Source organism: Chiloscyllium plagiosum, chromosome 1 (assembly GCF_004010195.1).
Source record: "Chiloscyllium plagiosum isolate BGI_BamShark_2017 chromosome 1, ASM401019v2, whole genome shotgun sequence".
Lineage (NCBI taxonomy): Eukaryota > Metazoa > Chordata > Chondrichthyes > Orectolobiformes > Hemiscylliidae > Chiloscyllium > Chiloscyllium plagiosum.
Window position 1 is genome coordinate 36,424,395 of NC_057710.1, and position 27,300 is coordinate 36,451,694.

The 27,300-nt window shown below is 40.3% G+C and overlaps 1 protein-coding gene across 1 annotated transcript in view; it reads left to right on the forward strand.

Annotated features, from left to right (window-relative positions):
- dcc (DCC netrin 1 receptor) overlaps positions 1-27,300 on the forward strand; it is a 1,293,953-nt gene that overhangs the window by 1,134,291 nt on the left and 132,362 nt on the right. The window contains exons 14-18 of the mRNA XM_043720707.1: positions 2,189-2,299; positions 4,166-4,360; positions 7,084-7,179; positions 20,440-20,681; positions 23,809-23,947. Of these exons, the coding sequence (XP_043576642.1) occupies positions 2,189-2,299; positions 4,166-4,360; positions 7,084-7,179; positions 20,440-20,681; positions 23,809-23,947 (783 nt within the window). The remainder of the gene's footprint in view (positions 1-2,188; positions 2,300-4,165; positions 4,361-7,083; positions 7,180-20,439; positions 20,682-23,808; positions 23,948-27,300) is intronic.

The window sequence follows — 27,300 nt, forward strand, 5'->3', positions numbered from 1 at the left end:
TTGACCATCCCGAATCAGTCCTTGCCTTTCCAAATACATGTACATCCTGTCCCTTAGGATTCCCTCCAACAACTTGCCCACCACCGAGGTCAGGCTCACCAGTCTATAGTTCCCTGGCTTGTCCATACCGCCCTTCTTAAACAGTGGTACCACGTTTGCCAACCTCCAGTCTTCTGGCACCTCACCTGTGACTATCAATCATACAAATATCTCAGCAAGAGGCCCAGCAATCACTTCTCTAGCTTCTCACAGAGTTCTCGGGTACACCTGATCAGGTCCTGGGGATTTATCCACTTTTAACTGTTTCAAGACATAAAGCACTTCCTCCTCTGTAATCTGGACATTTTACAAGATGTCACCATCTATTTCCCTACAGGCTATATCTTCCATATCCTTTTCCACAGTAAATACTGATGCAAAATATTCATTTAGTCTCTCCCCCATTTTCTGTGGCTCCACACAAAGGCTGCCTTGCTGATCTTTGAGGGGCCCTATTCGCTCCCTAGTTACCCTTTTGTCCTTAATATATTTGTAAAACCCCTTTGGATTCTCCTTAATTCTATTTGCCAAAGTTAGCTCATGTCCCCTTTTTGCCCTCCTGATTTCCCTCTTAAGTATACTCCTACTTCCTTTATACTGTTCTAAAGATTCACTCAATCTATCCTGTCTATACCTGACATATGCTTCCCTCTTTTTCATAACCAAACCCTCAATTTCTTTCGTCATCCAGCATTCCCTATACCTACCAGCCTTCGCTTTCACCCTGACAAGACTATACTTTCTCTGGATTCTTGTTATCTCATTTCTGAAGGCTTCCCATTTCCCAGCTGTCCCTTTACCTGCGAACATTTGAGTCCAATCAGCTTTTGAAAGTTCTTGCCTAATACTGTCAAAATTGGCCTTTCTCCAATTTAGAACTTCAACTTTTAGATCTGGTCTATCCTTTTCCCTCAGTATTTTAAAATGAATAGAATTATGGTCACTGGCCCCAAAGAGCTCCCCCATTGACACCTCAGTGCAAGGAGTTACTCCTCCAGGGTTAGACTTAGTGGATATTTTACCCCATTGGAATTCCAGGTAAAGCACAATCCAGCACATTGAGTTCCTGTCTATTTTCTGGCGCTCCCATTGCTTTCTCATTGGAAATGCAATGCTAACTCCAGTTTCAATAGTAAACAGTGCTTCCCTCTGCATGGAGGTGGTTCAGGAGCAGTATCTGAACTTATTGCATGTGTGGACAAATAAGTGTGGTCCTCATTGTCCACAGGGAGTTGGCAATTAGCAAAAGGGTAATCCAACACATAGAAGTGAATAAATCACTTGCAGAAGGCAGAAAAGACCCAACAGTGTAAAGGGCTATTTCTAATTTTAAAAGTATCCACAAAAAACAAAAATCACAAGACATCATGGCTAATGCACTGACTAATTATGATTACAGTGTGTAGAATTGGGTGTATAATCCAGCAGACCTACTTTCCAACCAAGCTCATATCCAGTGTGGTTCTGTGCCAGCAATGGTTTCTTGCAATTTTTAATATTGCACTAATTGATTTCACATAAATTTATAAAGGTAGCGCGTGCCCTGCTTTACATAATGAAGAAATCTAACTGCTTTAAGGCAGCGTCTCACAAAAATGAACTTAGAAGTTTTCCAGAGAAGCATTATTCTAACTTCACTTAAGATTTCTACAGAATAGAACTTGCCTTTGTGTGGGATGGTGAAACAGTTGATAGTCAGTTGGCGGCCTTTTTGCTGCTTTCTCTAATTCTATTTCTACTCCCTTTAGTAGAAATAATTTTAAAAATGATTGTTAAATTTCCACAGGAAAGATGGAAATTGAGGTGCTGACTCACAGTCACTCATTTTAGAACTATCGATCTCAGCCAAGTTCTGTTTGTATATATACACTGGATGTTAAGTGTAATTTCATGTACAAAAAAGGAGAACTTATGGGTTTTGAAGAAAGTCGCTCGACCTGAAATGTTAACTCTGATTTCTCTCCAAAGATGCTGTTAGACCTATTGAACTTTTCCAGCAATTTCTGGCTTTGGTTGTGTGTGTGGAGGAGAACTAATGGTTTGTTTATATACTTGAAGCTTCTTTTTTGAACAGTTGAGTCATGCAAATAAAATTAAGTAAGTATTTAATGACAGTTTGGGCTAACCATTGTTGTGATTTGATTGGCAGGTCTGGACAAAGGAGGGCATTACAGTTTTCAAGTTGCTGCCATGACTGTGAACGGAACAGGTCCAGCATCTGACTGGTTCACAGTGGAAACACCGGAGAATGATTTAGATGGTAATAACACTTACAGGGGAAAAAAGTGATACACCAGTTACAGCTTAGAACCAATTTAATTGAAATGATGGCCAACAAATTATCAATATTCAGTGCAGTGAAAAGACATGCTTTTGGGTGAAGATCATACCAAAGAGAATTGAATAGTGAATCCTCATGCAAAGGATGTTACATGAGTGATGAATGTGTTAACTTGTGGAGCATGAGATGGAAGCCATAAATGATTAAAAAATTTATCAAAGGCCAGTACCAGGTTTTCTGTGCACAATATATGCTGTCATTGCTTTGCAGCTCAGCGTATCTGTCCCACTTTCCATTTGTTTTGTTGCTATTGAGCACTTGCTATCAATAGGTCCTGGGAATCCTTTTGGAACATTAAGAATATTTAACCATGAGCTTTTCCTATTAGTGCCGCACAACAAAATGAAGTAATTTACAACACAATGTTAAATCTACATCTACATATATTTTTGTTATGTATTATCGACAGTGCATTTATATTCAAGTTATTTGTTGAGAAATTATTCCAAGATATTTGTGCTTCATTATTATAACTTAGCAGTGAATAAATAGAATAATTCCTGACTTTATAGGAAAAATAGTATGAGTGAGTGAGAGAACACCATCAGAATGGCAAAGTCCAGATTTTGTGATGGACATGACAGCTTGGGGTAATGGACAGCCAAGGTATTGGTATGATCAAGTTTGATCTCCTGATCTGCTGTGATCCTGAGCATTGATTTTCTACAATGGGGAGACAACCTATCAATGGAGAAGGGTGTATGAACAAACAGGATTTCACTACCTGTCTGACACCACCTAATGGCAGCATCTGGACTGCAAAAATAAACGGTGATTCCTGATTTCTTGGCTACAAAATGCTGGCTATTTCATGGAAGTTTCTCAGGGCAGAAAGCTGAGAGAATAACACAGACAAACAGGGGATATTGGAAATTATGTGAAATGTAACAAGCAGGAAAATTTCATTTCTGGTCTATACAGACAGAACTAAACTTGTAATTTCCCACAACATGGAACCCTCTGCAGAAATGGGCCCTGAGTTCAGAGTTGGAATGTAGGAGAAGGTTTGGCTAAAGCCATGTCTGTAGAGTTCTCTACCTTTAATAATTAAACACTGAAGGAAGCTAATGAAAACTTAATTTAAATAGACAAATCTTTTAAAAATTGCTTCTTGCCTTCAGTGGCAAGCAAGTATAGATGAAGTAAAATCTGACGGAATTCCAGTCAATGGTGAATCTCTCTGAAACCAGATTTAAATCTACTCATCCCAGACGATCTCTCAGAGCCTGCCAGATTTCTAATATGTTTAAATAGGATTGTGTACACAATCTTACTGTGCATTTAGTAGAATCTCCACAGCAGTACCATTTACAGACAGAGATGTGAGAGGCACACCTGTGATTTTCCAGTGTGTGCTCCTGCCTACAGGCAAGGCACCATGCCAAGAGTGCTCATTTGGAAAATCAACTTTAAGACATTAAGCTGCAATCGTCTTGTGGATTTTAACATTTAAAGGGAGAGAAGGATTTTCTCTTCATGTCTTGGCCAACCACATCACAAAATAATTAAATGGATCACCTCCTTGCTGCTTGTGGGATTTTACTCTCTTTAAGAAACTATGCATTTTTGTAGACGTTAACAATCAATCGAGTTCAAAAGTATTAAATGGAATGAAAAAAACACTGAGGCATTTCAATGGGTTAAGTGCAATATGCCGATAAGATTACGAAATAAGCTCATCCTAAAGCTGCTGTACAAAAAATAAAGTGAAAAAAATTCATTTTTATCTAGGTAATTTTGTAAAGTGGATATATACTGATAGAAGAATTTGTTCTTTAATTACAGAATCCCAGGTTCCTGACCAGCCAAGTTCTCTTCATGTCAGACCTCTGACTACAAGCATTGTAATGACTTGGACTCCACCTTTAAACCCGAATATAGCAGTCAGGGGTTACATCATTGGTTACGGAGTGGGGAGTCCCTATGCTGAGACTGTGCAGGTCGACAGCAAGCAACGTTATTTTTCCATTGAAAATCTAGGTAAATATCATCGGAACCCTACATTTGGAAGGACACATGGAAATATTTGACATCTGGTACTGCTGTCTTTAGCAATGAATCTATGATCTGTTGCAATGAAAGTAAAAACCATTGTTCCAACAAATCTGTAACATGTCGAGATACAAGTTCAAACTACATGCACATTATCACTACAGTTTGAATAAGTTGGATAAAGCTCAAACACTCCTGTTATCTCTCACATGACATTCACTCTCAGCAAGTAAAAATAGATCCCACCCCAACTGAACTCAAAAACTTCAAATAAATTTACAGTTTCTTTTTCAGCTCATTTCCTATGTGTGAGATATTAATGTGAAGAAATTGGCTGCTGATTTTGCGTCATGGAACATAGACCCATACAGCACAGGAATGGGCCCTTCAGTCCATGATGTCATGTCGAATATATTGCCAAATTAAAGCAATCCCTTCTGCCTGCCTTTGGTCCATATCCCTTCATTCCTTGTGTATTCATGTGCTTATCTAAGTGCCTCTTAAAAGCCCCCATTGTATCTAACCCCACCACCACCCCTTGCAGCACGTTCCACACTCCTACCACTCTTCGTGTAAAAAACTTGCCCCTCACATCCCCTTTGAACTCCCCCCCATCTTAAATGCTTAGCCCCTCATTTTAGACATTTCAATTCTGGGAAAAAGATTCTTACCGTCAACCCTCTCTGTGCATCTCATAACTTTATAGACTTCTATGAAGTGTCCCCACAGCCTCTGCCACTCTCACGTTTTTCTAGCCTCTTCTTACAGCTCATACCCTCTAATCCAGGCAGCATCCTGGTAAACCTCTTCTGCACCCTCTCCAAAGTGTCCACATCCTTCCTGTAACATGGCGACCAGAATTGAATGCAATATTCTACGTGTGGCATAACCAAAGCCCTATAAAGCTGCAACATGACATCTTGTACTCAATTCCCCCAATAAAGGCAAGCATGCCATATGCCTTCTTTACCATCCTATTGACATGCGTGGCCACTTTGGCACTGATTACCCTTCAAAACCTTTGGCTGTCCTACTGCTTTGGTAAACTCATAGTGAAATAATACATAAATGAAGTTTTTATCTTTAATACTTGCATGTTGACCTAGAACATATACAGTTTACTCCCAGGCTGTAATTCAGCAAGGCAAGCACCAAGTCTTACTGCAAGTGGTAGCTAACAGCCTATTTTGAGACCTGACCTTATATAATACTTTAACAGAAATGCTTCAGAAACTGTGCCACTTGTTGATTAACTGACCAAAATGGCCAGTGGGTCAGTGGCTAATAGCTGCTTGAACATTAAAATTGTGCAGATTGGAGACAGCACCCAGGAACCAGGGATTATTACAACACAGAATTCTTTGGCATCATGACTGTTGAAGCAAAGGCTATTGTGCCATTTTAAGTTGGATAAATATTTGAAGCAGAGAATAAGCGTGGGAGAAGTTTGAAACAAGTAACAGCAGTCCCACAGATGGTGAATAAACATAAACCACTGATTGTGATGATTGACGGAGGATAAGGAGACATACCAATGATACTGCTAAAATTATAAAACATATTGATGACTTTGACAAGGTGAGGCATGGCTCTGTAGGTACGAAAAAAGCCTGATATGGATTTGAAGATGGAAGAGTTTGAACATGGAATTGGAGGAGATGAACGGTTAAGTTGAAAGGAAGGTGAAATGTAGAGTAATCATTTGAGAACATAACAGAGTCAGGAATAAGCTTTATTAAAATAGTGGAGGTGGAGTGATGACAGCAGTTTTGAAGGCTAGAAGCAATGCAGAAAGACTTCTTGATAATATCAGTACTGGTAGGAACACTACTATTGCACTATAACAGTCTCCATTAACAGTAGAGCCAGTAATCAGTTTCAGCAGACATTAGCTAGGAAGAGGGAATTAATAATCAGAGTTCCCATTGCTAATTTGTAGTCAGTGACACCAGTTGGAAAATGTCTTTATTTCAGCGTCAGGGTCGAGAATTCCTTACTTTGCAGCATGATTTGGCAGCAGCTGTGGGATGTCGTGGAAATGGCATAAATGGTCATTCCTCCAGAGGGCCTGACAATCAACCCCAGAAGTTAAAGCAGGAAACTAGGAGAGGCCCCTGGAAATTAGCTGTTGAAGCCAATCATCATGGTCTAACTTCAAGAATGACCACTTGGGCCTGGTACTGGAATTCTCTGGGAAGAAACATTAGGATGTCCTTTCCTCAGCCTATCACAGGTCTGTTACTTCAGGAGAATAAGCAGAAATAAGGGAAAATTGTGTGGTATAGAAGTCTAAGAGAATGCAAATTATGCATAGCTCTAACTTCATTAGCATTTTATGGTACTTAGATAATAAACCGGACTGCAGCAGCAGGTTTGGGTCAGATTAAGTTCATATGTTATCATCATAAAGTAATTAACACCGAGTTCCTATTATATTCTCTCAAATTAATATTTTTGATAAAAATTGACAGTGACTTATATTAATTAGACTAATTTTACAAATGACTTCTACACCTTTCGTGCTCATTATCAAATATTGAAAAAGTATATACATATGCATTGGTGTGAGGATGAATTAAGATGTATGATTGTTTAAAAATCAACATAAAAATGATTGCAGTCTGAGGTTTCATACTCTATTTAACCCAATGTCTTGTTATTAATAAGAGAAATGAGAAACACTGATGTTAATACCGTGCTTTCTTTTGCAGAGCCAAGCTCCCATTATGTTATTTCTTTGAAGGCCTTTAACAATGCAGGGCAAGGAGTCCCTCTGTATGAGAGTGCCACCACCAGGGCATTGTCAGGTAGGTTCTACTCAAATTGATAGAGTCATCTCCACTGTCAGTATAAAATTGCAATCTAGGTGTAGCTGTGCCAACAATACCTAACCGTATCAATTGTTCTGGAATATTCCCAGCAAAAGGTTGTCATAAGATCAAGTGAGTTTTCTTAAATTAATATGAATTGGGAAATGTTTGGTAACCCTTTTTTGGCAACTCTTGTATCTTAGATGTATCTTGAACCTTGCATGTACCTAGACATGCAACAGATAGTCATTAGTTTATTACAGAGACCGCAAATGTAATTTCCAATGGGAAAATGTTCACAGCAAATCTTGAACCTTTAATAATCAATGTAGTTGACAGAGGGGGAATGAAAAATTTGTGAAAACATACTCATAGCTGGAAGGGAAGAGCTGAAGCATAACATTTCCACATATAAACTTGATTATATATCTCTACATTCACTCACCATACAACTTTTCAAACATTTACTCTCATATGCCTTTAAGTTTCTGATGGAGAAGTTGTGTATTCCTGAAAAAGGAAGATTTACCTGCCACTTCAGAGTGAAGAAAAACAAAATCCAGATCTCATAGAATTAAGAGAACTCTTGTGAAAATTCCCACCAGTAAAGTGACAATGGAATAAATTATCGGGATTACTTAGTTAAAACTCAATCTTATTACACCTGGCACTGTTCAATATCAGCACTTGGTTCAAAGGATGGATAATTATTCTCTTTCCCCTTTTAGCATCTCTAATTGAATCAGCAAAAATTTTAACAAGAGTTCTGCACTTAGTTAAATAAAAATTTAATTTTTGTGAAACCTCAATGACATTGTCAAAGATGCCATTTGCTAATGAGTCGCCCCTTTGTGCTAGACATGCAACAGATAGGCATTAGTTTATTACGGAGATCACGGATGTAATTTTCAATGGGAAAATGTTCACTTCATCGAGCTTAACCTTCTGCAAAACCTACAGTCTTCCTGTCAAAGTATATCATCGACTATTAGAAGATTCGTTATATTAACCGGAAGATCATTCCAGGCATTAATCTCAGTTTTGTGAGGAAGCACTTCCTGAAATTAGGTGTGAACTAATATTGTGCAAATTTATATCAAAAGCCCTCAATCCAATATTAAATGTCCTTGAGACTGTGTTCAAGATTAATTTCTCTTTTCCAAATATTTTCTCAACTACCACATTTCTCCACCAACCATTATTCAATAATGAAGATATTAAAATTAGCCTTTTCCAATGGCCACACCTTATGATCCTTATCTTACTTTTAATGTTCTCTTCTGTTATTTAAATGTGCTTCTCATGTTCACTCCTGTTTGCTTTGATTTACACGAGTGGTTTATTTCCTTATCATTGTTTTTATACTATTCCTTGGGTAAGATGCTGTCTCAGGTTAATGTAAAAGTTACCATTTCAGAGAAAAATCGGGGAGATTCTCTCCAGGGTCCCAGAAAATAGTTGTCCTTCAAACGGCGTCATTAAAAACATTTTCTGCTAATCGTCATATTGTCAAATGTGGCACCTTGCATTGTACAAATTGGTTGATAGCAGTTAATGCAATTTAAAATATTTCAAATGGATACAAAATATGTTGAGGACACAAAAGATTTCCAAATCAATGCAGAGACTGGAATCTTGCCAGCTCTGAATAATGTTGGCAATGGCGAGAAAGTTGGGAAAATTGTGTGATATGGTCAGCAACGAGCATTTTGACATCAAGAACAAATGTCCCACTTTCTAACCAAGTATTGAATGGCCTGACATGATACTGAGAATGAAATCCAGCTCACTACTTGTTCCTTCAGGCCTAAGTCTCATGCATCAGGCACCAACCTTTTAACTTATGCTCCCTGAGCAGTGACTGCATTTAGCCCCCGTCCACGTTCCATGGTATCCAATATGTACTGACCTCACCACATCATCATGGCACAGCTCTGATGCCTTTACAATCGGGTTCTGCACTAACACCATTCACTGGAATACTGCTGCAAAGGACACTTTGCACAGAGATAGGCACCCACCATAGATTGGGTTAGGCTGCACCTCAGCGCTGCTTGGCTTTCTGTCTTAATGTACACTCACTTTGTGCCTCTCTCAATGCTCGCAACACCTTTGCCCTGTCCTGCCTCACCTTTTGGTAGTTTGCATCTTCAGCTGCTCCTTGAAGACTCTCTGCACTTTTGTCTTGACTTGCCTTTTAGTGCAGACACAAAGTCAGACAACTTGTCAAATTGGCCAACAGTGCAAGGGGTGGACATGTTGTCGCACCATGCTACATCAGTCTCATGCCTGCACCATGTGCCAACCATGAACGTGCCAAACCCACACAGCGTGTGCTTTTTCCTAATGGCCATGTCTCAATGTCTAATGAGTCAATCCTCAGTCAAGGCAAGTGAAAAATCCATCAGGTGGAGGGGTACAGTAAATCAAGGGGACCCTCTGATATCATGGGGAGAAAGTGAGGTCTGCAGATGCTAGAGATCAGAGCTGAAAATGTGTTGCTGGAAAAGCGCAGCAGGTCAGGCAGCATCCAGGGAACAGGAGAATTGAAGTTTCGGGCATAAGCCCTTCTTCAGGAAGCCATGAAGAAGGGCTTATGCCCGAAACGTCGATTCTCCTGTTCCCTGGATGCTGCCTGACCTGCTGCGCTTTTCCAGCAACACATTTTCAGCACCCTCTGATATCAGTCAAGGGGTTTGGGCTTAGTCAAGTGGCCACTAGTATCAGCCTGGTTGGGATCCATACTTCTACAGTCCAGGGAGCTGGGCATGGAGTGTCCTTGTGGGTCTGTACAATCAGTTGGAAGTCATAGTAAGTCAGTCAGGGAGCTGCACAGTTATCAGTCAGCATCTGGTCAGTCATCAGTCGGGACTATCTGTCTGAGTGTGTCAAAGGAGTCCATCATGATTAGTCCTCGGGTCCATCCATGAAAATTCAATAGGACTGTCAGGGGCTTTGGAATGAAATTTGGGCAACTTAATTGTCAAAATCAGAAGCAGCAGGCTGAGATGCAGAAGGCTCAATAATTGTGAAAGGAGGGCAATTTCATAGATGACCATAGGTAGCAAGACAATAGAGCCCTAAAAGGAAAGGGTAATACAGGGTAGAGGGATCAAAGACAAGTCATCAGCACTCTGACTTCAACAGGGAGGACAGTGGACTACTTTAACCTGGTGTGTTGACTTGATATGCCTAGGGCTGGTTACATAAAGTGAGGAGGTGAGTATTTAGTTAGATGGGTTGTGTGGAAACACGGGGATGTTCGAAGCTGAAGGAGTTGATGGGACGGTGATCAAGAAAGAAAAGTCACCAATAGTACACGGCTGAGTCAGAGGCTCAGTGTCAGAAGAGCAACCGCCATTTACTTCCATGATGCTGTACATAACAAATGCAACTGAAGAAGGCTGCTATCACACACATAGTGTGGGAGGTTACGTGTTCCTTTCAAAGAGTGAGGGGGCTTCACTTTTGAGTGATGCAAAATTAACCCCTTTAAAGTATGACATCCTTACACAGCCACCTGTACAGCTCAGGTGAAAGACACCAGCGAGTACTATGTGCTGCCTGTGAACCTTGGGCATTAACCTAGAGTGTGGATGCCAAGTCCTCTCCTCTTGACTATATCACGATACCAGAAATAAATGGTCCTCTCACAGGGCTGAGGGCGGCAGGCAGGGTGGAAGTGGAAGATTTAGTCACCTCTGGACTGTCTTGACAAGAAACCTCTGATGAATCTGTATGTGGAACCTCCTCTGTCTGGGGTCCTGCTGGCACTGCCCAGTCTCCCTATGGGGAATGGACACCTGGAGTGAAGTCCTTGCCCCCTGTCACTGGACACTAGTGGCTCGAGCGAGGGATTGCAGGACTGGGCAAATTATCCAGCAGATTCTGAGAGTGCTGGACCTCGCACTATGTCCATGAAAGCAGCCAGATGCTCACGTGCCAGAGTCAGCATGATCCCAATGGCATCGGTGCAGAGATGCAACATTTCAATGAGATTTCCCAGTGCCTCCACCAAACCTGCCTTCTGCCCTTGTGTCAGCTTGGTTGTATCAGTGGAGCTGTTAATGGCCAATAAAATGGGCTCCTGGCACTGAGCAGATGGCTGGTCTCCAGTAGTCTTTGGAGCGTCAGTGGCTTTAGTGTTTCTTCCTCAGCCGGATGTAGAAAGATGGAAGTGTTGTGAACACCAGCCTGTGCTCCTGTCGCCAATCCAGCTCAAATACCCACGGAGGTGTCAGAATCTGAGCTGGTGGAGGGAAGCAGGAAGCAACTTTCCAAACATCCGTGATGTCCTCTGTAGAGATGGTGGTGAGATGTGTTGTGGGGCTGGTCTCTTGACCACCAAGACTTGTACCTACAAAATACAGAGTGCATTGTGAACAAGGGCTAGAAGTTCAGGCAAGTTGAGAATTCATTCACAGTGGGAGTAATGGGAAAGTAGCCCAACAATGGACAATGTTTCTTACTTGGCTGCTGGAACATGAATGTTTCAGCACCACCAAAAGAACAGGTTGGTGCTCACTGGCAAAACAGGGTACTGTCTTCATGGAGAGTAAGGAGGTGGATGTTGGACGTCTCCCCTCTCTTGGCTGTCTACACCTTGTTATGGGCCTGGAGTGAGGCAAAGGGAGGGAGGGAGTGGGATGAAAGTGGGTGGCACAGCTGTCAACTGGGAGAAATGTTCACTCATGAGTGAGTAGAAAGCAGAGGACATATATGGTTCGCAGTGTAGGGGATTGGATAAGAATATGTGAGGGATAATGTTGCAGGCAATAGTGTGAGAGGTAGACCATGAACCTTGGCAATGGTACAGTGGCAGAGATTGGGGCAGTATGAGTTACCCAGAGAGGAGATGGTGGCATTTACACAGAGGAGAAGAACAGTGATGTTCTCTCTCCAGACAGCAGAGACGGCTCTAATCCACATGGAAACCTCAGACTAATGACAACAGCAGTCATTCCTCCTGCAGTGAGTTTCATGTTCAGCATCTTACTACTGACAAATCCCCAAAGGTATATATTCCCTTACTGGGGAAAGAAGAAACTCTGCCTATGCACCTCCAGGAAGATCGAAGCCAATTTCCCCCTGTCTGTCATGTCTGAGGCAAATATCAGGAACAGTGCAGGCAGCTCCAAACTAACATTTTTTTTCCTGGTGTACAATGACCTTTTAAAAATGGTACCGATGATTGGGATGCCAGTTAATTGAGGGATCTCCAGATGAGTGGTGACTTGCTCCAGGAATGGGATGTGGTAAAATTGGGCAGAAATTGGACTTGATTCCATGGCTCAAATGCAAATTAATGTAGCACGTTTAAGAAAAAACAAAAAAATTTGTTGGACCTTGAAGCAAGAATCGCACCACCAAACTTGACACAACTTGCATTTTGCCGAAAAAACATTAGATTTAGCACACAGAAGCTGAAGAAAAATGATCACAGAAAAAATAACATTCTAACCTTGTGAGATGTCAATCAGACCAAGTGAACACTTGCCTGTGGCTGTGTAAGTAAACTCACCCACATAATCCTTTTATAACTGGCTCGGCTCGATATTAAACTGGGGCTGTCGGGTAGATTGCCTGCTGGAATTTACACGGCCCCCAGCTTCGAAACTGCAGGTGTGGGAGTCTAAAATCCAGCCCACGGTGTACTTCTCTAATTACCTCTAATTAGTGAAATGACATGCACAGTTTTCTAATCTAAAGGGACTTTCCTTAAATCGAGAGTCCCTTAGAAGAGTATAGTCTGCAATCTTTTTGTTTACCTCCTCTAAAATGCCGAGATGGAATCCATGTGCTTCTCGGGATTTATCACTTTGTACTGTCACAATTTTATTCATTGCTGTTATTTTTCCAATTTTCATTTTGTTGAGTCTCTATCTCTGATTCAATATTACATTCCTTGAGATGTCCAGCAGTCTGACTTCTTTTTCACACTAAAAATTGATGTAAATTAATTAATTAGCATGTCATTTCCTTACTTCAGTGACAATTACAATGCTACTAGTTTTCAAGGGGCCCACATTGTTCCTGACCACCAACTGTTTCTTACTAATTACAGTAGTCTTGTTATATTAATAGTCATATCATTGAAATGAAAGTCTTTCTTTATCATTTATTGTAGCTCTTGATTTATGTTTTGTCACACTTTTCTTTGTACCTTCTGTGTTTGCCTTTATTTTTGCAGTTTTAAATGTCTGTCCTTTTAGTTTAATGATTTTAGATCATTTTAGTCATAGTCAAAGTCATTTTGTTTATTGTCTTCCCTCTTTAGTCATCTTTGGCTGTTTCTTTTTGGCCAATAAGGTTGAACTGTTGATGTATAAATTGATTCTATGCAACACTGCATTCCTTTGTGAACACCTTTCTCTGATCTTTTGTTGCTTTACCCATTAACAGAGTTTCCTGGTTTATTGTGATAGAATCTGTCTCCTTGCATCAAAATCAACATTATCTAAATCTAGAATCTGTTTACACTTCCTCCCTTCTAAACATAACGTTAAACTCAATTATGTATTGCTCACCATTGAATAAATGTTTATGCACTGTTAGGCTGTTGCCTGAATCTGGCTCATTCCTAAATATAATATGGCATTTACCCTTGTTAATTTACATATATTATTGCAGAAAGCTGTGCCAAACGCATTCTACCCAACCAACTTTCTACCATGTGTGTTTTCTGATATTCCTGTCAGTTTTATAGGTTGGACACATTGGAAATGTCTGAGTCTCAAAGTTAGGAATCACTGTTTTGCAACGTTTCCATCACATCACTCTTTATCTTTCAATATTCTTCAATCAGAATTTTGTTGAGTCTTTCCCAACCAAATGTTCCTTTTCTTAAAAAATTCCATTTTATATTTTTCTGTTCTGTTATTCATTGCCTTTTTCTCCCCTTCCTCATTGGACTCCTATTTCTGTCACTGTTTACTATTCATACAATCTATTGAATTGTAATCTTCCTTGGCTTTATTTTCCTGCTGTACCAGTCTGTGCTGAAGGGTCCAGGCTAACAAATGTTTGTATGGGTGTGTCAGATCACTACACTATATGAGCTGTTGTTCACGATAAAGATTGCTGACACCAGCTTCTTCAAGGGTAGGAAACTACATGGCATGATTGGACTAGTGTTGTGTAGGAAAACCACTTCATGGCATGACTAGAAAGGTTTATTTTCGTTAAAGAGATAGATTGCGTGATAGCAACTAGTTGCAGGTTACAATGATGTGGTAAATATAGTAGTATTTATGGCATCCCTTAATATTAACTCTTTCAGACTCATATACATCACAAATACCTATAAATCTCAGATTTTAAGCTATTAATTAAATTAATATCTACAGTTATTTTATGCTTAAGAGCTCCAAACCTGTTTTCCAAATACCTGCCTCTGAATATAAGATTATGTCCACTTGTCTTAGTCATCCCTATCAGCAGCAGGAGTATTGTTCTATCTCACCAATTCCTTTCAAACTCTGAACAATCGTAATCAAGTCACCTTTCATCTTTTTATATACCATACATATAAGCTTTAACTATGTCATCATTCCTCACGGTTTCAGCCCTGGAACAATAGTAACACTCAGGTAATGCTCTGCTCCACTCCTTTTCTTTGGGGCAGCAATGTGGCTCAGTGGTTAGCTCTGCTGCCTCACAGCACCAGGGTCCCAGGTTCAATTCCGGCCCCGGGCGACTGACTGTGTGGAGTTTGCACATTCTCCCCATGTCTGTGTCAGTTTCCTCCCACAGTCCAAAGATGTGCAAGTCAGATGAATTGGCCATGCTAAATTGCCCATTGTGTTAAGTGTATTAGTCAGAGGGAAATGGGTCTGGTGGGTTACTCTTCGGAGGGTCGGTGTTGACTGGTTGGGCCGAAGGGCCTGTTTCTGCACTGTAGGGAATCTAATCTAATCTTTTCTCAGTATATGAAAGTAAATATCGTTTCTAACGTATAGTGCCCAGAACTACATACAGTACTCCAGGAGTGATTGAGCCTGGGCTTTGGAGTAATAATATCCTCCCCTTTATAATCTCACCCTTTGGTTATAAATGTGACAATGCCATTTACCTTTCTTTTGATGACTTCATTTCACTGATCTGTCCTCACAACTGCTTAAATCTCTTTGAACTTGCACTGTTGCGTTTTTCAAAATTAAAAGAATGTTGAAATTCTTCTTTAGCCCAAACTGGGAAAACTCATGCATTAAATTTAATCTGTCACAGTTTTGACCATGCATTTAATTTATGCATCAATGTCTCTTTTCAATTTATTCTCCAATCTAGTTCCTATGCTACCAATCTAGTTGCTATTGGCAAGCTTCTATCTTCTAAGTAATTAATAAATACAGCCTATATTCAGATCCTTATGCATGTCACTCATGGTTTTCTTATAGCTCATTACTCCTACCATATCTACTTTCTACTATTTATCTATTCTCCCAATCAGAATAATGCTTGTCTATGTTGTCACAATTTTCAATTTTAGTTAATAGTCTCTTTTGTGAAATCTTATCAAATGTCTGCTAGAGGTCCATATAAACTACTTACGTAAGTATCCCATAGCGACTACTTTAGTTCCTGAAAAAATCAATTAGGATTTTTAGAGGTAACTGGACTTTTACAGATCCAAGTTTGCTGTCTCTAAACAGTTCAAATTTCTCTAAGTGCTCAGTCACTTGTCCTTAGTTATAGATCCCACTAACATCTCCACAACATATGTTAGACTAATAGATCTATAATTTCCTGGTTCTCTCATTTACCTCCCTTAAGCTTTGAGGATGAAACTGTAGATTTCAATTATGTGGTTTCTTCATCAGCTTACACTGTTCCCTTGATGTCTTTTCAGCTATGGGCAGAACTAGTAGCAACCCTCACAGGAGATACAAACAACTTTCTAAGAGTTAATTAAGGCACTGTTCGACTGTGACTTTATGTCAGACTTTGTCTAAAGCACAATGTGCAGAATTAAGGGCAAAATTGATCTTGAGACCTTTGGGGTCTCACTTTAACAAGTCTTCCTCTAGTGGGAATGAGATTTTGGATGATAAGGAAAAGCTGATCTTAAATCGTTTTGAGAGTTAAATTGTCATCCTGGGAGCATTGGTAAGAGTATACATTTGTCAAACCTGAGACAGCAAACATGGCTGGTAATTACTCTCGTGTAATGCTATTTTACTATAGTTCACTGCACATGATTCATGCTTTCTGACATATTTCTGTACATTGAAAATGGTACAGACTACCCAGGCTGAATATTTCAGATCTCAGCTAAATTGTTTCAATTGCAAATATTCAAATCAGTCAGGCTCAAAGAATTTTTGTTTTTGTTTTTGTTTCTGATTTCCAACATCTACAGTTCTTTGTTTTTTTTTGTTTTTTTTTGGTTTGGCTCAATCAATTGCCTGAGGTTCAACTCAAGATGTTTAAGACAATGCAGCCAATTGCCGTGCTTTTAGATTTGTTTGGGGCTAGATGTCTGTCACCTGCATTCTGTTTTCAGTGACAATCGAAGATAGCATAACACTTCAGTATGTTCTTAATATGATGTTAAAAAACTTGTTGAGTGGTTTAGTTTATTATTCCCAAAATTATTTGAAGTTGTTTTAAGCCACCTCTAATTTAATATCTAGACTGAAATTTTTGTGAAGATTTGTAGCTCAGGTTGTGGTTCAGGTTGTAAGTTTGCTCGCTGAGCTGGAAGATTTGTTCTCAGACGTTTTGTCACCATGTAACATCATCAGTGAGCCACCATTGAAGCACTGATGTACTGTCCCACTTTCTATTTATGTGCCTTGATTTGTTGTGGTGGGTGATATTGCTTACAGTTCTTTTTATGAGAGGTTTGTAAATGGGGTCCAAATCGATACATATGTTAATGGAGTTCTGGTTTGAATGCCAGGCCTCTAGGAAATCCCATGTGTGTCTTGTTTAGCCTGACCCAGGATGGATGTAGTGTCCCAGTTGAACTGGTGTCCCTCATGGTCTGTCTGCAAGGATACTAGTGATAGTTGCTCGTGCCTTTTGGTGACTAGTTGGTATTTGTGTAGTTTCCTGCCAGTCTGTCCAATGCAATGTTTGTTGCAGTCCTTGCAGGATATTTTACAGGAAACTAGCCACCAGGATATACAAGTACCAACTAGCCATTAAAAGACACAACCAACTATCACTAGTATCCTTACACACAGACAACAAGAAACACCAGTTCGACTGGGACAATACATCTGTCTTGGGCAGGCTAAACAAAGATACGCACAATAATTCCTAGAGGCCTTGCATTCAAACTTACAACCTATATCTAGATTGAAAAGATGAACAAAAAAAAAATTGGGTTTGTTGCCCTTCAATGGCATAATGGGGACATAAATCAAGTTTTCTATAATGTTATGACCCCAAACAATGTTATTATTGAACAAGTCAGATTGCAAGTAGGGCTTGATAGATCATTTTATGTTTTGGTTGGTGGTGCCTCACTGAAACATAAACATACAATATTGCAGGTTTGTTTTTAAGAATAAAATATAAGTCTATTAAGCAAAAGGAATAAAGATAAAATAGAATAATCCAGGCCATTTCCTTATAATGCAAAGAAAGGTATTGAAACACACAGGGAAATATAATACCATTCATCCACCAAAACACTGCTTTTCACATACCAAGACAACCTTCTCTGATACATAAATGCACCCCTTGTATAGTACACATACAAGTAAATTAGTTTCTCTAACACCTTGATAGATTTAATTTGACTTCAAATTCCAGTCTGGAAAATCATTTTCTTAAGCTTAAATGTCCCCAGCTTCAAATAATCTCATCAAGGATTTATCCAAATACTTCCAGTCTTGACCGAATACAAACTCCTTACTCTAAGATAATCTCGTGTTAAGAAATCAAACTATCTTCTCCCTCTCTCAGGAGCAACTTAATATACGGATATTTCTGCAGGCCGCCCAAAACTGAAAATATCTGTCTCTCTCTAAACTACAGGTGCTTCCGCAAACTTCAAAATAAAAACAAGCTGGTAAATTTCTAACAGAAACCTTGAGGTACATTTGTTGACCTTGCTACAGTGTAAACCCTCCTTAAGTAAATCAAAACACATTTGGTCTGAAAACTAACCCTTACACTGTTTAAAAAAAGTCAACATGGCTACAGAACCTCTGATAAGGTAATTGTTAATTCTTTCAGACGTACAGAAAAACATATATCAATATCCAAAAGTCTGAATATTACCCAAATTATATTGAAAGTATATCAATCACCCAGTCTAATCAGAGCAATTATTAAATATGTGAACTTTCAGTCTTTACCAAGAAGTACCACAGTTCTACTCAAGGCAATAGACGATATTTTGGGGTTATTTTGGTCTTTGGAATTCACTTTCACTGAGTGTAGTGAAGTTTGGGATATTAAATATATGCAAAGGTCATTTTGGCAGATTTTTGATTGTCAAGGGATTTGAACATAATAGGACATGCAGGAAGGTGAAGTTAAAGCTACAATCAAACAAGCCAAGACCTTATTGAATGGTGGAGCATGCTCAGTGGGGGCCAGGATGCAATGCAAGTCACTACAGGTGACTCAGGAAGTGTTGAGAAGACTACTGGGTTGTGAGCTGGGTTGGTAGAAAACCTGGTTTGGGGATCCATCGCCATGTCCAAAAATTAAAATAAAAGAATAAAGCATAAAACATTGCTCCAGTCTGCATCCCTCACATTCCCTTCACCTTAAACGTGTTGCTCATGCCCCATTCATGCAGCCTATACCACCAAATGCCCTGGCCCCTGTTACCCCTTCTGCCCTGCTATCCAGCTGCCATGGCCCACTCCACCCTGTACCATTCTGAAACCCATTACCTCATACTCCTGACTCGACTTATGTTCTTCTAACAAACTGTCTAATGGCTGTTCACACCCAATATGCCAACTTAGTTCACACACCAAACCAATCATCACCCTTTCCCCCTTCACCTACCGTGCTGACTCATTTAGTGTCCATTAGCACCTGTGGACACATGAGAAAAGAGAATGTTGTGTTACTTTAAATGTTCTACATTTAAGGCTTCACTCTAATGAGAAAAAGGCAAACAGGGCTTCTCTCAGGAGTAAAAGTACGACAGCTTGGAGGGCATTCTTAAAAATTCATTTTTGGAGATCTTGATCTCTTTAAAAGTTTTGTCACTTTTAGATAGGTGTGACAAGCTTGACAGATTTTTTGACAGGTTTGACAGTTCCACAGAGTTTAACAGTTTTTATGTACAATCTTATCCATTATCACCAATTTCAAAGAACACTGACACCCCTTTCCCTAATTGCATATAGAACTCGCACTCCTAAAGAAAACCTCACCACCACACCCCTGGTTCAATAGGTTTCCTGGGACCATATTCACAAGGGTATCTGAACTCTTCAAATAGATACCTTGACTGCTGAAATTAAATGCATCGAGTGCAGACCTATTCTTAGCTGGTCTGTTCTGTATACTCAGGGATCTATACAGCAGGTTATCATAATGGGAACTAAGCCAGTGAATCACTTAAATGGCCAACTGTATCTGGGAACAGCGCATGTATGATGCTGAGACATCACAAAACCCACCCTGGAAAAATCACACACGACACAATGGATTTACAATGCTCGAGGATTTTCTGCATTTTTGAACATACAGTATCATGGCACAGGTTTTCCTTCACTTTGTGCCCTTGTTTTTACTTTCTAAGAAGAAACCTTTCCTCTCTATTCCTGTGGCCAAGTTCAGAAACTCACTGCATGGAGAATTAAAGGTGTGAACCAAAATCCGACTGGTTTATTACATTTGTTAATATTCAAACATAAACACAACAGTTTGGTTCTCCCTCCAAGCTGTCACACTTCTTATCCCTGTCAGGGACCCCCTGTTTCCTAATCCTATTGTGAAAAATTTATAAGCATACCAAGCATTCTGCCAAGTGTGATGTTGTGCACCACACACGAAGATAACTTAGTTATGCCGAGAAATTCAAACATGCAACAACTTTTAGTTTAAGTTATTGGAAGATTACCCCCTTTAACATCTTAAAGGGATGTTTTTAGTCATATGCTTGCTTATCCCTGTATAAGTTGACTTTCCTGACTAAATTAACCTGATTCTTTTTATAATTTTTCTCATATCATTTCACTTCATTTTTATGCATTTCTCTCTTCTTGGATTATTGCTGCTGTTTTCCTTCCTTTTCTGCTCCATGTTTCAATGCATGATTTGTTTGCTGCCATGACCCAGACCCTGTTGACCCTTTAGATGTTGATTTGTTTCATTTGTTTGGTGATCTTCCTACCTCGATCCCAGATGCCTCCACCCCCATGTTACCACCTGTAGGTGTGCAAGCAGTTGCAGTCAGCCATGACTCTGTCAGAGTCAGCTGGGCAGACAATTCTGTGCCTAAAAACCAGAAGTTGACAACAGATGGACGTTTTTATACTGTTCGATGGAGGACAAGCTATTCTGCCAATGCCAAGTACAAGGTAACTTACATTTCAAACTTCTTTGCAAAATATCACATGTTTCCTCTCTGAAAATGATTTTAAAGAAGAATCTGAAGTTTACACTTTTTGAAGTTAAACCTGAATTACTTTCTGTTCACATTAATTAATTCAGCAGGCAATCATTGAAATATGTTTCCACGTTATAAAAAATGGGAGAGAGGAAGAGGTTTTCATGCTAATTCGATGATAAGTGAATTTCTAGTATACTGTATTGTTCATATAGTATTGTTATTTACTGTAAAGTATAGACCTTCAAGGTATTCCACCTTCAAGCTGTGCTGAGATGTAAAACTCAACCAACGCAATGGTTTCATTAGCCTCAAAGTCAATTGGCTACCCTGTTGTCTGGCTGGCTGCACTTGCAGAGTGCTCTGCAACTGGAGCAGGATATTGGTATGATCGCACCTTTTGTAGAATCCCTGCAATGCAGATGGAGACCATTTGGACCAACCCTGCAAAGAACATCCCTCCCTGTCCCCACATTTACCATGACTAATCTACCTAGCCTGCTCACCCCTGGACACTGTGCAATTTAGCATGGCCAATCCACTTCGCCTGCACATCTTTGGACTGTAAGAGGAAACCACAGCACCCAGAAGAATCCCATGCAACACGAGAAAAGTGTACAAACTCCACACAGACAATCACCCAAGGCTGGAAACAAACCCAGTTCCTGGGCGATGTGAGGCAGCAATTTTAATCATTGTGCCAACATGCCAACCCTGGAGATGGGTGTACAGTTTTAGATTCCTTATTTATGAAAAATAATTAATTCCATTAAGGAGATGAGGTTCTTTTGACTGATTCCTGGGATGAATGGGTTTATATGAGGAAACATCAAATAGTCTGGGCCTATACCATTAGAGTTTGTAAGAATGAATGATGATATTATTGAAACATGTAAGATCCTGAAGAACCTAACTGAGTGGATGCTAAGGGATGTTTCTCCTTGTGAAAGAGACCAGAATTAAGGAACACCATTTAAAAATAGGTGATCCCCATTCAAGTCAGATGAGGAAAAATATTTGTGCTCAGACTGCTGTAAGTCTGTGGAATCCTTTCTCCAGAGACTGGTGGAGGCCATGTCATTGAAGTTCCTCAAGGCAGAGGCAAATAGGTTCTTGATTGACAGGGAAGGAAAAGATATAAGGGAGTAAAACAGGAAAGTAGCATCAAGGTCACAGTCAGATCAATTACTATTTTATTGAATGGGTTGAGCAGGCATAGGGCACCAAATGCTTTCAATGTGATTTGGAGGAGTCAGTGTTGGACCAGGGTGGACGTAGTTAAAAATCACACAACTTTAGGTTATAGTCCAACAGGTTTATTTGGAAGCACTAGCTTTCGGAGCACTGTTCTTTCATAGCTACCTGGTAAAAGAGCAGTGCTCCAAAAGCTAGTACTTCCAAATAAATCTATTGGACTATAACCTGGCATTGTGTGATTTTTAATTTTATTTTTAATTTGCATGTTCATTCATATGTTTGCAGTCCCTGTTAATGTTAGATGACCATCCACAATTTGTCATCACAAGAAACTCCTTTAGAGACTTGAAACTGACAGTAGTTGTGCCTGCTATTACAACCCAACCAATTAAAAAGGGGGCTGTACATCTCTATTCCTTGTCGTTGTGCCCTTTGAGTTGTTGAAATGCTACATTCCAGACAGGTACAGATCCTGGAGCATTTTAATGCAGAAGTGGCATGGACTGGAAGGTTAGAGTCTAAACAGTAACAGAAGGCCCTCAGTTAAAATAAAAAGTCAGATTTGAATGATTACAGTCCAGCCTATCAGATCCTGAAACTTATGGTCAGCCTATTGGGTGGCACGGTGGCACAGTGGTTAGCACTGCTGCCTCACAGCACCAGAGACCCAGGTTCAATTCCCGCCTCAGGCGACTGACTGTGTGGAGTTTGCACATTCTCCCCATGTCTGCGTCGGTTTCCTCCGGGTGCTCCGGTTTCCTCCCACAGTCCAAAGATGTGCAGGTCAGGTGAATTGGCCATGCTAAATTGCCCGTAGTGTTAGGTAAGGGGTAAATGTAGGGGTATGGGTGGGTTGCGCTTCGGCGGGTCGGTGTGGACTTGTTGGGCTGAAGGGCCTGTTTCCACACTGTAATGTAATCTAAACACAGTTGACTCCATTTCAGGAGAGGCAATACTCAAGAGTTCTGCCATTTGCCTAAATCAGGCTCATGAATACATAAAGGGGGCCAAACCAGTGTTCAAGATCTTTCGTTAAATTTGATGGTGCTGAGAGTAACTGGCTTTGGGTCTACTCGACTCAACATTTGGATCAGAATGTATGAAGCTGAACTAAAATTCAGCAATCCAGTACAAAACAATCATAAAAAAATTACCTTTTAGAAAAAGAATTACCTTCATGATCCTAAAATCATTTTGTCTTTCAAGTTGAATAGGTTAATTATTGACAAGCATTAGTAAGATTGTCAAATATCCTGAATAGTGAATAATGCTTTTAGATTTTCAGTATATATAATTACCATTATTAAGTAAACCTTTAAGCAACAAAGCCCCAGGGTGCATACATCACCAGAGTTGAAAAGAAAAGGATAAAAGATGTAGAAATAATGATTAGGTGAAGCCAAGTTTTAAAAACCTTTAAATTACATGATGAAAGAAAGCTAGGGAATTAAACAATTACAACAGAGAACAGTACAATGATTTTTAAACCAATTGTAGTGACTATTCAGGAAGAAGACAGATATAGGACAGCTTCATTGTCAAAAGTAATTTTTAATCAAATCATTAAATTAAAATGAAACAAAACTGTATATTATTCATTTTAGAAGGTTTTGTCACAGATTTTTTCCTGAGCAAAATTCAAGGAGAATTCATCAGTTAGCAAAGCAAACTGGGTGTAAAAGGAAAGTATTAGTATCACAATGTGATTTGAAAAGTGAATATAAAATGATTCCATTTGAGATAATATTTAAAGCCAATAGTTTGCTTTGATTAATCAATCAATACTTACTTCATGGGACAGTTGTATTTAATGTTGCAGAATTGAATTTCCCTCAATACATTCTACTTTTTCAATCTGCCGTCAGCAACTTACCATTACTTCCTGTCTTGTTGTTGAGCAGTCTGTAGATGCAACAGCTTTGAGTCAAACTGTGACAAGTCTCAAACCTAACACCATGTATGAATTCTCAATCATGGTAACCAAAGGGCGGAGGTCAAGCACATGGAGTATGACTGCACATGCTACAACATATGAAGCTGGTGAGTTATTGCAAACTGTCTAAATTAATACTTTGGTGCCTCTTTTTGGCTGGATGACTGTGCAATTTCCTGCTCAAACTTTTGTAGCTCGAGAGTTTTGCATTGTTCTTTTTGGTCATGTGAATAATAAAAGCCATTATGGATATAAAACAAAAGCCCATTACATACAACCTTGTGACCTACTTGCTGAACAGTGAAGGACCTTCTTTTTAAATGTCAAACTTTAACTGGGAAATCCGGATGCTTGATTTGTATTGAGTGCACGGGCAATTTTAGATTTTACAGTCCATCTGCCTAATTGGTACATGTCTTGTTCAGCCCAAAGTTGTTACAGGCCACTCTTCTTTTATAAGAGCCAATTAAGAGATGATAACAACACTCAAAATGGATTGGGTAGGAAAGCAAACTCACCTCTGGGTGTAGTCATCTGAGTACCAATGACCCGGAGCATTTCATCCTTGACCAGCTATGGAGACGTGGCAGTGCAGTGTTCTTCCGCAAGTACCCACAAAGCATCACTACCAGAGCTGGTGGGGGAGAGGTGAATATGGAGGTGTACAGGAGGTAGCCTTGCCAGTGCTTCCTCTGAGGCATCCATCTTTTCTTCCTCAGTGATAGGGAAGAGGCTGTGTTTCAATGCCATTGCCTTGACCACAGAGACCGCGACAATCCTGCTCATACCTGCAGGAGAGAGAAGATAGAATGCATCGTGACCAAGGAGTAGAAGTTGTGGCACATTAACAATAAATGCTGTAATGGAGGGCAATAGAGAGTAGCACAAAAATAGACAGTGATCCTTGGTTATTGAGATGTTTCAGCATCTCTACAGGACTGTTCCCAGGACTTCTTGGTAAGGGTCAAGATCCTCTCTTTGCAAAGAGTGAGGAGTTGAACATTAGACACCCCGCACATTGGGGAGACTGGGCGCCTCCTAGCAGAGCGCTTTAGGGAACATCTCCGAGACACCCGCACCAATCAACCAAATCGCCCCGTGGCTCAACATTTCAACTCCCCCTCCCACTCTGCCGAGGATATGGAGGTGCTGGGCCTCCTCCACCCCCGCTCCCTCACCACCAGACGCCTGGAGGAAGAACGCCTCATCTTCCGCCTCGGAACACTTCAACCCCAGGGCAACAATCTGAACTTCAACAGCTACCACATTTCCCCTTCCCCCACCTCATCCCAGTTCCAAACTTCCACCTCAGCACTGTCCCCTTGCCTGTCCTCGGATGCTGCCTGAATTGCTGTGCTCTTCCAGCACCACTGATCCAGAACCCCGCACAGCCAGTCTGGAATTTTCTCCTGGAGTGAGAGTTAGTGCTGATAGGGCTGGAGGAAAAATGGTGAGGTCTCATGAGTGAGTGAGTAGGCAGCACAGAGATCATGTAGGGTGAATAATGTGGGGGTGTGGGGGCAGTGAGCATCAAATGGCATGACAAATGGCTTTTGCCCAAAACGTCGATTCTCCTGCTCCTCAGATGCTGCCTGACCTGCTGTGCTTTTCCAGCACCCCATTTTCAATTGTTCTCCAGCTTCTGCATTCCTCACTTTTTCCTATCAAATGGCATTGATGTGGGCACGAGCAAGTGAGGGAAAATGCTGCAGGCAATAGTTAGAGTGATAGGGTATCAACCTTGGTGGGAAGTGGATGCAGTAGCTGAGATAGCCAACTATAGACCACCAAAACCTGACTGGCAGCTCAATAGCCTTCTAAATATGGCACCAGTGCTAGTGCCATTGATCTGGGCTTTCCTGATAGTGGTAAGTACTTATGCCTATGGTGAATGGAAGAATTGGGTTAGCACTGGATGAATGGGTCTCCAAAGGGGTGAAGTACCTATTTAATGAGGTGAGTTTGAAATGATCTAGTGAGAAAACTCACAAGATCTCTTGGAGCGAATCCCTCAGTGAAACACAACAAAAAGTGAAACAGCATACTTCTGATAAAATTCACTCCTTAAGAGCAGATGATTATAGAAACTATTATTATTTTAAAAATAGAGTTAACAAAGTGAACAATGGTCTTATTAAGAGTGAGTCTGAAGAATTAATTGCAGAAAATAAAAAGATGGCTGAAGAGTTGAACAGGTATATTGCTTCAGCCTTCGCTGTAGAAAATACAAGGAATATCCCAGAAGCAGCTGTAAATCTGGAAATGAAAGAAGGGCAGGAATTCTAGAAAGTTAATTTCACTGGAGCTGTAGGTTAGAATAAGTGGGCTAGCACCAATGTTCCCTCGAAGCTGTGAGCGTGCAACTGTCCCAATGTACCGTGAATGGCAATCACACCAACCGTCGCATTGACATCCCATTCCAGATGTCACTGCTGCACACAGGTATTTGAGGCAGAACAGCCAGTAAGGAGTTTAAAGGGAATGCTGGCTGACAAGTGCTTGATTCTGATCAGTTTCATTCTTGGGCTTTAAAAGAAATGAGAGAGTTGACGCATTGGTACTAGTTTTTCCAGAACTTCCTAGTTTTATGGATTGTCCCATTACAGTTGAAAATAGCAAGATTGACTCTTTCATTCCAAAGGATAGGGAGACAGAGAGCAGGTGGCAAACATATCCAAATAGGGGTCTTGCTTTCAACAGATAATTACAGCTTGCCATGCTCCCCTGAACAGGTTAGCATGGGCAGAAAGGTGGTAGGAATGTTACCTGGTCAATTATACAACCAACTCCTTCCAACTGCTAATCCACCATCGAGAAACAGTCAAATTCTACAACAGGTAACTCAGTCCAAACCTGGGATTACTGTTATAACCTTCTTGGTTTTTGAATCTCAGCTTTTCATTGAATAAACTTGCAGAATCTCTGCGAAAACTCATTGACTTTTGTTTTGGCAACTATATGGCCTACTATCAGTCCCTCTACAGCTTAGCTCTGTGCTTTGGAGCATCACACTGTGACTGTTATACACAGTGGTTCAGCTGGAGAAGCATTAGCTTGGCTTTTAAAATTGGCAGCAGCAATCTTGATGTGGGCAGAGCCCAGTTCTAATTCACACATGTTAAAGTACACATATTCCAGGCTGAACTAATGAGAACTCTAAACATGGCTTAGAGTCATAGAGATGTACAGCATGGAAATAAACCCTTTGGTCCAACCCGTCCATGCCGACCAGATATCCCAACCCAATCTAGTCCCACCCGCCAGCACCCAGCCCCATCCCACCAAACCCTTCCTATTCATATACCCATCCAAATGCCTCTTAAATGTTGCAACTGTACCAGCCTCCACCACATCCTCTGGCAGCTCATTCCATTCACGTACCATCTTCTGCGTGAAAAAGTTGCCCCTTAGGTCTCTTTTATATCTTTCCCTTCTCACCCTAAACCTATGCCCTCTATTT